This window comes from Juglans regia, chromosome 13, assembly GCF_001411555.2.
Source record: "Juglans regia cultivar Chandler chromosome 13, Walnut 2.0, whole genome shotgun sequence".
Taxonomy (NCBI): domain Eukaryota; kingdom Viridiplantae; phylum Streptophyta; class Magnoliopsida; order Fagales; family Juglandaceae; genus Juglans; species Juglans regia.
Window position 1 is genome coordinate 14,902,194 of NC_049913.1, and position 11,495 is coordinate 14,913,688.

General features: G+C 38.7%; 1 protein-coding gene across 1 annotated transcript; it reads left to right on the plus strand.

Moving 5' to 3' along the window:
- Positions 1 to 8,338: 8,338 nt before the first annotated feature.
- On the plus strand, positions 8,339 to 10,089 carry LOC109003282 (protein FAR-RED ELONGATED HYPOCOTYL 3-like). Its single transcript, XM_018981370.1, has 2 exons — positions 8,339 to 9,820; positions 9,913 to 10,089. The coding sequence occupies exons 1-2, from the start codon at positions 8,339 to 8,341 to the stop codon at positions 10,087 to 10,089; spliced, it is 1,659 nt and encodes a 552-aa protein (XP_018836915.1).
- The last annotated feature ends 1,406 nt before the right edge of the window (positions 10,090 to 11,495 follow it).

Below are 11,495 nucleotides of genomic sequence, written 5' to 3' on the forward strand. Positions count from 1 at the left end.
AGAGGTCTGGATGACAAAGAAATCGAGAAGAAGAGAAAGCTGTGAGAGGAAACTATGAGAGAGGGAGAGAGAGATCTCATAACTATGTAAGGGGTTGCAATATGCAGTGTTGGGAGAAACAGAGCCATGAAGACAGTACTTAATATAGATGTTAGTTAATTATGTTAGCAAGTCTAATGCAAGTGTCGTTTGTATGTAAATAAAAGTGGTAAGCACGACATGGTCGTTTAGTTGATAAGTGAATAAGTGAAACGTGCATTTTGATACAATTATAAACGATGTCGTTCTACACATGCAGTAACTATAAAAACATATTTAATGAAAGAGGAAACTCAGATGTTATTCATGCAAACTTATCTCTCTCTCGATCTCAATCTTCTTCAATCCTCTCTAATTCTCTCAGTCTCTCTCTTCCTTCCTAATTCTTTACATCTTCTTATTATCTTCTTACTTCTTCCCTTCCAGTAGTTTAGTGGATATATTGGGTCCATTACATTTGGTATCCAGAGCCATGGTAGAAGGCACACGATCTTATGCTCAGGTGGTCGAATCATTGAACCAACTTAAACAGCAACACGATTGTCAACAAACGCAAATCGAGGACACCATAGCTATCTTGGTTCAACAACAAGAAACGGCAAGACTTGATAGAGAGAAACAAGATCACCGGTTTACAGAAATTTTACAACAGATTTCCAAGATTTCCCTTAATGGTTCAGTGGGTTATGATGAGGTTCCAAAAAACGTTAGTGGCATGCACAATGGTGACAGACACCATGACACACACGGCAGTGGGGATGAGGTTCCCTTTCGAGAACTAGTTGGCAGAACAAATTTGAGGGGCATCAAGATTGAGTTTTCAAGATTTTCTGGTAAAGATCCTTCGGCTTGGGTATACTGGGCCAATCAATACTTTCTCTACCATCAAGTGCCACCAGGGCAAAGGATCTTTATTGCCTCCTTTCATATGGATGATGAAGCATTGGTATGGTTTCAAGATGCCAGTGAAGCAGGAGTATTTCATTCTTGGGAGGATCTGACCCAAGCAATTCAAGTACGTTTTGGCTCATCTCCCTATGATGATCCTATGGAATCACTTACACGATTAAAGCAAGTGGGATCTGTTACAACTTATAAAACAGAATTTGAGTTAATCTCAAATAGAGTAAGAGGCATTTCTGAGAAAAATAAATTGAGCTACTTTTTAAGTGGCTTGAGAGATGAAGTTAGGTTGTCCGTGAGGATGTTAAGTCCCAAAAGTTTAAATGATGCCTTTGGGCTTGCAAAGATTCAAGAGCAATATGTTAGTACACGGCAACCCTGGAGCATCAAATTCTTTGACTCATCAGCTCATTCACAGACTCCTTCAATTTTGGGCCCTCCCCCATCCAAGGGACAGTTTACCCCTAAACTCTCTTATCAAAGACTATCAAACACCCAGATGCAAGATCGTAGGAAAAAAGGACTTTGCTTCTTTTGTGATGAAAAATGGAAGCAAGGCCATAAATGTTCTAAACCAAGATTGTATGTCTTGGAAACCATGGATTTGTCTCAGCTAGAACCATTGGATACAGAGAATGATTCTGACCAGCAGTTCACTATAGATGATAAAGATATGCAAGATATGGCTAGAATTGCATCCATCTCTGTGCAAGCTATTGTTGGAACACCTAGCTTAAAAACAATGAAGGTTTTTGGTCAGTTAAAGAAGAGAAGGGTCACCATTCTAATTGATACTGGCAGTACCCACAACTTTGTGGATACTACAGTAGCAAAGAAATGTGGATTGCTAATTCAAGATTCTAGCCCTATGCCAGTCCGAATTGCAAATGGTGACATGATCCATAGTGTGGGCAGGTGTGAAGGAGTGGATCTACACATTCAGGGCACCACCTTTGAAACTGAACTGCTACTTTTGGAACTGGGTGGATGTGATGTCGTTTTGGGAATCCATTGGCTGCTGTCTTTAGGTCCCATTTTATGGGATTTTGGTAAGCTTTACATGCAGTTTACTTATAAGAACAACCTCACTTCCTTAACAGGGTTAGTTTCTACTTCTCACAATTTAATTGATGACATTGAAATTGCTACACTTTCCTTAATAAACTCTAAGGGTCTCTTTTTGCAAATTACACCTATTCAGCCTCATGAGATATCAACTGAGCTACCTCAAGATATTTTAGACTTACTGGCCAGATTCAAAAAGGTTTTTGATGAACCAAAAGGCCTCCCTCCTCCAAGGTCTCATGACCATCAAATTATATTAAAACAAGGCACAACACCAGTGAGTGTAAGACCCTATCGATACCCCTTTTATCAAAAGACTGAAATTGAAAAAATAGTCACAGAACTACTGCAATCAGGTGTTATAAGACCCAGTCATTCTCCCTTTTCTTCACCTGTACTTTTGGTAAGAAAAGGGGATGGTTCTTGGCGTATGTGTATAGATTATAGGATACTCAATGAGGCAACAGTTAAAACCAAGTATCCTATACCAGTGGTAGATGAATTATTAGAAGAACTTTTTGAAGCAAGTGTCTTTTCTAAGATTGATCTTAGATCAGGCTACCATCATATTAGAATGAAGGAAGAAGACATCTTAAAAACAGCTTTTAGAACACATGAGGGTCATTATGAGTTCCTTATAATGCCCTTTGGACTCACTAATGCACCCTCCACATTTCAAGGCCTCATGAATGATGTTTTTAGGCCCTTTTTGAGAAAATTTGTCATTGTATTTTTTGATGATATACTGATTTACAGTCGAGATTTTCAGTCACATTTGGGCCACTTAGCTTCTGTCTTACATACCTTGGAGAGCCATAAGTTGTATGCAAAACAATCAAAGTGTCACTTTGCTTCTACTGAGATCGAGTATCTAGGGCACCTCATCTCCAAGGAAGGAGTCAGAGCATATCAGAAAAAGCTGGACTCAATGCTACAATGGCCAATACCAAAAACTGTGAAAGCTTTGAGGGGTTTTCTTGGCTTGACTGGCTACTACAGGAAATTCATCCAGCATTATGCCATCATAGCCGCCCCACTCACAGCCTTGTTGTAAAAGGAAGCCTTTAAGTGGACTGTTGAAGCAACCACTGCCTTTGAACACCTTAAACAAGCTGTAACTCAACCTCATGTTTTATCCTTACCTGATTTTTCTAAACCATTTATAATTGAATGTGATGCGTGTGCTAGTGGTGTAGGAGCTATGTTAATGCAGGACCAAAGGCCATTAGCCTTCTTAAGCCAAGCTTTGAAGGGTAGACACTTGCTGCTGTCAACCTATGAAAAAGAATTCCTGGCATTAGTAGTGGCAATCAAGAAATGGAGACCTTATTTGCTTGGAGGCTCCTTCATTGTGAAGACTGATCATCACAGCTTGAAGTATTTGTTGGAGCAAAAGATTGGCACTCCTGCTCAACAAAAGTGGCTGTCAAAGTTGCTTGGTTATGACTTTTCTGTCGAGTACAAGAAAGGTGTGGATAATAAGGTTGCTAATGCATTATCCAGGCAAGGTGCAACTGAAGAAGACTCAATGTTACTCACCATAACTGTTCCCAACCCAGTTTGGTTAGAAGACATCAAGAAAGCTTATACGACTGACCAAATGGTACAGCAACTTCCTCAAATACAGCAGACTTCCTCATCCAATGTGAGTTATTCTTGGAAATGAGGGGTTTTATTCAGAAAGGGAAGGATTTACATACCTGATTGTGCCGAGTTAAAACTGAAAATCTTGCACTTCATTCATGCAAGTCTTAATGCTGGTCATTCAGGATTTCACAAGCCATTACATCGAGCTAGAAGTGATTTTTATTGGCCAGGCATGAAATCTGATATAAGAAGATTTATTAAGGAATCTAAGATCTGTCAAAGAAACAAAAGTGAAACTGTCCTTCTAGCTGGGTTGCTACAACCCTTATCAATTCCTCAACAAATTTGGACATACATCTCCATGGATTTTATAGAGGGGTTGTCTTCCTCTAAAGGCTACTCAGTGATCATGGTGGTTGTAGATCGATTATCCAAGTATGCTCATTTCTTGGCCTTGAAGCATCCCTTTACTGCAGCTAAAGTAGCTTCTGTTTTCATGAATAATATTTTTAGACTTCATGGAATGCCTAAAAGCATTGTCTCGGATAGAGGTTCTACATTTACAAGTTCTTTTTGGAGAGAATTTTTCAAACTCCAAGCTGTGAACCTCTCATATTCTTCAGCTTACCATCCTCAGAGTGATGGCCAGCCTGAGGCTATCAATAAATGTTTAGAACATTTCCTGAGGTGTTTTTCAGGGGACAAACCAAGACAATGGGTTGAGTGGTTGCCCTTGGCTGAATGGTGGTATAATACCACCTTCCATGCCTCAACCAAACTCACCCCATATGAGGCTGTTTATGGAGTGCCACCAACCAAGCTACAAGACTATATTCTAGGCCTATCATCTAATGAAGTTGTGGAAGAGATTTTCAGAACCCGGGAACAGATATTAGACAACTTGAGAAGTAATTTAGTAATGGCTCAAGACAGAATGAAGACTCAATTTGATAAAAGGCATACTGAGAGATCCTTTGCTGTAGGGGATTGGGTATTTCTACGCCTTCAACCATATAGACAAAAATCCTTAGCAGTCAGAAAGAATATGAAGCTATCTCCAAAATTTTATGGGCCTTTTCAAGTTTTAGACAAGATTGGTCAGGTTGCTTACAGATTGCAATTACCACCACAATCTCACCTACATCCCATATTCCATGTCTCTTGTTTAAAGAAAAAAGTTGGACAGCAGGTATCCCCCCTCTCAACCTAACCTCCAGTTGATAGTTTTGGAGAATTTGTACCTGAGCCTCAAGCTATTCTACAAAGACGAACCAGGAAGCAGCACAATCTACCGTTAGTTGAAGTTTTGGCGCAATGGCAAGGAACTACTCTCGACCAAGCCACGTGGGAACCATACTGGCAGCTCAAACAGCATTATCCTCACCTTATGGGCAAGGTGCTTTAAAGGGGAGGGGTGTGTAAGGGGCTGCAATATGCAGTGTTGGGAGAAACAGAACCATGAAGACAGCACTTAATATAGATGTTAGTTAATTCTGTTAGCAAGTCTAATGCAAGTGTCGTTTGTATGTAAATAAAAGTGGTAAGCACGACATGGTCGTTTAGTTGATAAGTGAATAAGTGAAACATGCATTTTGATACAATTGTAAACGATGTCGTTCTGCACATGCAGTAACTATAAAAACATATTCAATGAAGGAGGAAACTCAGATGTTATTCATGCAAACTTATCTCTCTCTCGATCTCAATCTTCTTCAATCCTCTCTAATTCTCTCAGTCTCTCTCTTCCTTCCTAATTCTTTACATCTTCTTGTTATCTTCTTACTTCTTCCCTTCCAGTAGTTTAGTTGATATATTGGGTCCATTACAGTTCGGCATGAGACGGAGGAAGTGGAAGTGGCAGGGAAGAGAGCACGAGAGAGAATGAATTTGGTTTTCTTGCTTAGCTGCAGAGGTAGCATTGTTTGTGCACGGAGGAAACTCCCCCTTCTCCCCGTTCCGTCTTGAGCGCAATTTTTCTAGTCGAGTTAAGCTATACACCTGCCTTCAGTTCTCCAACACCACACACGCGGTGACGTGGATTTTTTTTTTTTTTCATTGAAGTAAAACATTCGTTTTACTGTGCTAGTTGTCTTCCTACGCAAGCCAATTCAAAAATCCTCTCCCCGCGTTGCCCTCTCCCGCGTTGCTTCTATGTCTCCTTCGTCCCATCACAGTGTTGTGCCGCCGCCCACGCTGACCGGCCAAACAAACTCCGATCGTCTGCCACCATCTCGTCCGCCACCAGTTCTCTCTCTCCCCGCGTCAGCATCTCGCTCACATCTCGATGTTGTTGGATTATTTCACAGGATCTTTCTTCCAAGTGTTTGTGTTTGTTTACATAGAAGTAACGACTAAAATCTTATTGTATTTGTCTGTCCTCTTTGTTTGGGTTTTCCTATACAAGGCAATGTAATTTTTTTGGTAGGTCTATATATATATAAGGATTGGGTGGGAATTTTGGTAGCTCTGAACTGATTATTGAGATGGTTTTGGTTCAAGTTTGAACCTTTTTTATATCCCTTGCATGTTTTTGAATTGATTTTATATTTTATATTTTTTTTGTTTTGAGCTTATGTTATTATACTTGAGCTTTGGTGAGTTTGTTCTAGTCTAACGATATTTATGTTTTATTAGTTGTTGGGTACACGACAACTCTAGTCTACATGAGTTTTTGGTTTAAATGAAGTGATCATGTGGGCTCGTTTCCATAATCTTTTTTCTTAAATCATGGATTTTTATGTCAAAACTTGGAAAAAGCAAATGATAGAGCAGATTTGTACATGGTAGTTGCGTCGTTAGTGATGATATTCGAGGCTTAATGGTTCCTATGTCTACTTCATATCAAATGAGATACAAGTATTGTTTTACTATCAACCTTTTTTAAGTGTACATGATTTAAATTTATTAGTGGTGAGATAATCAATTTTAATATTTCTTGTTATCTTGATTTCTAAAACTTCATTATGACTCAGTCAAAATAGCATAATGGATAAAGAGAAAGATGAAAGGGCACCTAAGCCTTTTACATCGATCCCACCGGCACAGGTATGATACACATTGGTCATTTAGAAATGTCCATGTGTTTGATATTTCCAATTAGTTAATGAATTTTTATTTGTGTATCATAGGGATATTGTGGTTCAGGAAATTCGTATTACCCACCATTTATATATACATTCGCATGGGCTATCCAGGTAAATTTCGTTATAAGTTTTTTAAAAAAAATTGAGGACGTGCATTTGAGTTGTTCTAATCTCGTGCCTAATTATAGCCCCCATCAATGTCACATTCTGGACCAACGATGCTCTATCCTCCGTCGAGTAATGCGGAGGAGTCGGGACGAGTTCAAAATACTATCCTCGTAAATTCTTTTCGAACTTTCAAACTATATTTTCGTTTTCTTTCATGCATTTGGATCATTCTAACACTAAATCAAATTACAACCCCCATCAATGCCATCTTTTGGACCAACGATTCTCAACCCTTCGTCGAGTAAATTAAGCTGGTAAATTCCTTTTGAAGTTTCAAAATATATATTTTTTTTCTTTCATGCATTTGGCTCGTTCTAACCTCGTGTCTAATTACAGCCCCTATCAATACCACATTTTGGACCAAGGATGTTCTATCCTCCTCCGTCGAGTAATGCAGAGGAGTCGAGACGAGTTCAAAATATTATGCTAGTAAATTCCTTTCGAACTTTCAAAATATATTTTTTTTTCTTTCATGCATTTGGCTCGTTCTAACCTCGTGTCTAATTACAACCCCCATCAATGCCATCTTTTAGACCAATGATGCTCAACCCTTCGTCAAGTAATGCAGAGGAGTTGGGCCGAGTTCAAAATATTAATCTGGTAAATTTTTTTCAAACTTTCAAACTATATTTCCTTTTTTCTTTCATGCATTTGGCTTGTTCTAACACCGTATCAAATTACAGCCCCATCAATGCCACCTTTTGGACCAACGATGCTCAACCATTCGTCGAGTAATGCGAGAGAGTCGGACCGAGTTCAAAATATGAGTAGCGGTATTACATTTTAACCCGATGAGTAAACATTTAGTGCATATATATAATATAAATGGTAATCCAAATAATGCATTTTCTTTTTCAGAAAATTCATCGGACGTATGTAAAGAGGGAGAGGTTAAGGGGATTGAGGCCGAGGGGACTGATGAAGTATTGAATGATGAAGGAGTTGAGAAGCCAAAACCTGGTATGGATTTTGCCACTGATAAAGAGCTTATGACCTATTACAAGCGATATGCCAAGCAACAAGGTTTTGGCGTTATAACACAAAGGACAAAGAGGGAGGCAGATGGGAGTGCCAAGTATCTGACAATTGGGTGTGCATAGGGCGGCAAGTATCATCCTAGCCACAACAATATCTCGAGGCCAAGACCAACAACTAAAACAGATTGTAAGGTGAGGATAAATGCTCATTTGGTGAAGGGTGTATGGGTGATGACCATTGTTGAGATTGCCCATAATCATAATATCGTCAGCCCACAGAAGTCTAGGTTTTTTAGATCGCACAAATGTTTGGATGAATATAGTCAAAGGATGCTGGACTTGAATGACAGAGCAGGTATTCGAATGAATAAGAATTTCGGAGCACTTCTTGTTGATGCGGGGGGTTTTGAAAATCTTGATTTCCAAGAAAAAGACTGTCGGAATTTCATTGACAAAGCCAGACAGTTAAGGTTGGGTAAAGGAGGTGGTGAGGCACTTACTGACTAATTTAAGAGAATGAGGTTGATCAATGATGGCTTTGTTTCTATTGTGGATGCGGATGAAGACTTGAGAATCAGAAATGTGTTCTGGGTTGACGCACGAAGTCGAGCAGCTTATGAGTATTTCGGAGATGTCATCACATTCGATACGACATACCTAACAAATAGATATAGTATGCCTTTTGCTCCCTTTGTTGTGGTCAACCATCATGGGCAGTCAATACTATTAGGGGCTGGCTTGATTTTAGGCGAGGACACAGCTACTTTTGTATGGTTGTTTCGCGCATGGTTGCAGTGCATGGATGATCGAGCTCCAAAAGCGATAATAACAGATCAAGACCGAGCAATGAAGTCTGCTATTGCATTTGTATTCCCAAACACTCGCCAAAGATATTGTCTATGGCATATACTGCGAAAACTTCCCGAGAAATTGGGATCTCACTCCCAATTTAATAATGGGTTGAAGACTTCCATTCTTAGTTCCCTATATGATTCACAGACATATGCAAAATTTGAAGAGAAGTGGGGGCAACTAATTCAGAAGTATGACATTGGTGATAATGCATGGTTGCAAGGGTTATATAATGAGAGGTCGTTCTGGGTACCAGCTTACTTAAAGGGTGTATTTTGGGCTGGCATGAGCACTACACAACGGTCTGAAAGCATGAATGCTTTCTTCGATGTATTTGTGCATTCTAGTACAACACTAAAAGAATTCATAGATCAATTTGACAATGCTTTGAGGAAAAAGGTAGAGGTCGAGACTACGGCTGATTTCATGTCCTGCAACCAAACTATCCCATGTGTATCTCCATTCCAGATTGAGAAGCAGTTTCAAGCATTGTATACAAACGCTAAGTATAAAGAGGTCCAGAAAGAGTTGTTGGGGATGATGTGTAGTAATTGTCTATTTCTCAACAAGGAAGGTTGCATTTCCACATTCGATGTTTTGGATGAAATTACTATTGAGGATGACCATGTCAAAACCGTCAAGTACACAGTTTATTATAACGAGGAGGAGTGTGAACTGAAATGCACATGTGCATTATTTGAGATGAGGGGGATCCTTTGTAGACATGTACTAAAAGTTTGTCAGATGAAGAAGATTCACAGTGTACTAGAGAAGTACGTCTTAGATCGATGGCGGAAGGACTTGAAAAGGAGATACACACTGGTCAAAAGTAGCTACGATGACATGCGGCAAAATGCAGACGCACGAAGGTATGAGCTTGTTGTGAAACGATGTCTAAAATTAGCAACCCGTGTATCCCAGCGTGATGACCATGTGAATGCATTCATGTGCCATTTGGATGATTTTGAGAATAACTTTAAGGGATTACCACTTGAATCTGGTTCAACTAAGGTCAGAGAAAACGTGGCAGTGGACAACGATAAGAAAATATTAACCCCACACGTTGTCCGAGGGAAAGGGAGGCCTCCATCGAAAAGGAAGGTTCCACCTGTGGAGAAGGCTGCGACCAAACGAAGAAAGAAACAGGTAGTAAATTTTTTTTCATATTAATTATATATTTATTGGACTGCATGCATTATCCATTCTAATAGATGTGTATTTTTTTATTTGAATTTTAGATTTGCAGGAAAATATTTGATGATGAATCACAACATGGTAAGGTATCGGAAGCTCAAGCTAGTGCTAAAGTGGATCAACTTGGTTCTAATGTTGATGATATTCTTGTTGAAACACAATGTAGTACAGTTACACAACCAACACCATTGGGCACTGATGAGGTCGCGGTTGTGTCTTAATAATTTGTTGTATCTTTTGTTGTTGTGATGAAATATTGTGATGAGAATGTTGTTGCGACGTTGTAGTTATGTTTATTTTGGGTGTTGTGATGAAATATGGTGGGTTTTGTGGTCATTTGTAAAGAATGTAAATATGGTGGATGGGTTGGTAAAGAATGTATATGGGTTTTGTAAAGAATGTCTATGGGTTTTGTAAATAATGTTTTTCGGGCAAATTTGTTCTACTTTATGAAAATCTGTACAGATTTGTGATGCCTATTTACATTGGATGGGTGTTTTTTTTCCCTGTTTAGGTTATAAAATTAGACAGATTCTTATCACTGGACAGATTCTTCTCACTGAACACATTTTTTTCCCCTGCTTAGGTTATGAAACTGGACAGATTCTTATCACAGGACACATTTTTTCCCCTGCTTAGGTTATTATCACTGGACAGATTCTTATCACTGGACACATTTTTTCCCCTGCTTAGGTTATGAAATTGGACATATTCTTATCACTAGACACATTTTTTTCACTGTACAGAGTTTTTTTCCACTAAAATGTATAGTACCAGTCTCACAAATACAAAAAATGAACATCCATTAACATAAGCAAATTGTTCCATAATTACAAAATATTCATAGAAAATTCTGCAATTACAATAACGGTAGATACATCTATCATCCAAACAAACCAAAAACTATTACAATAGAACAAATCCAATACAGACACAATAATATACGACCACATCTATTCTCTACGACCCGCCTTCGAACTTCCTCCTCTTGGATGTTCAAATCATTCTCTCTTTGTATTAGTTTATCCTCTTTTCTCGACACCTCATACTCGCGCAACAATAAATCATCCTCTCTATGTCGGACTGCATTCTCTCTTGTTATAAATTTCTCCTCTATCAGCTGAAGTATATCGACCCATATGAAGAATTGACAACTTGATTCTCCCTGCATACAATGCAAGAATTTCAAACATTAACATTTGACAACTGTGTTGTAATTCGCAATTATTTATAGAATAATAATAATAAATGTACAAACCATTTTATACTTCGAGCAAGTATAAAATTTTCTTCTTGGGTTTTTTTAGTTTGGGAGGTCTTTAGTAGTGTTTTCAAACCACACCAACAAGTTGGTACTTCCATTTGAAATGCATCAACTAAAAATGATGATGATTGACTTGATGTCATAGCTGTTATAAATGGCAACCTTTGCTGAAGCAAATAAAAATAGCTATTGAAAACAGCACAAAACAAGATAGCAGCAAAAGTATCGAAACATAGAAGGTCACATGATTGTACTAATTCTCTGCTACATGTTCCAACAAATGAATGACAACAAAAGCAGTCCATTATATACAAAGTACCCGTTTCTATAAAGCACTATCAAGTTATACAGCCAAGCTCCCAT

Excerpts from the sequence above, each read along its gene's own strand:
- LOC109003282 (XM_018981370.1), top strand. The coding sequence starts at position 8,339 with ATGAGGTTGATCAATGATGGCTTTGTTTCTATTGTGGATGCGGATGAA. Across the intron at positions 9,821-9,912 it reads CCAAACGAAGAAAGAAACAG|ATTTGCAGGAAAATATTTGA; the intron begins GTAGTAAATTTT and ends TTTGAATTTTAG.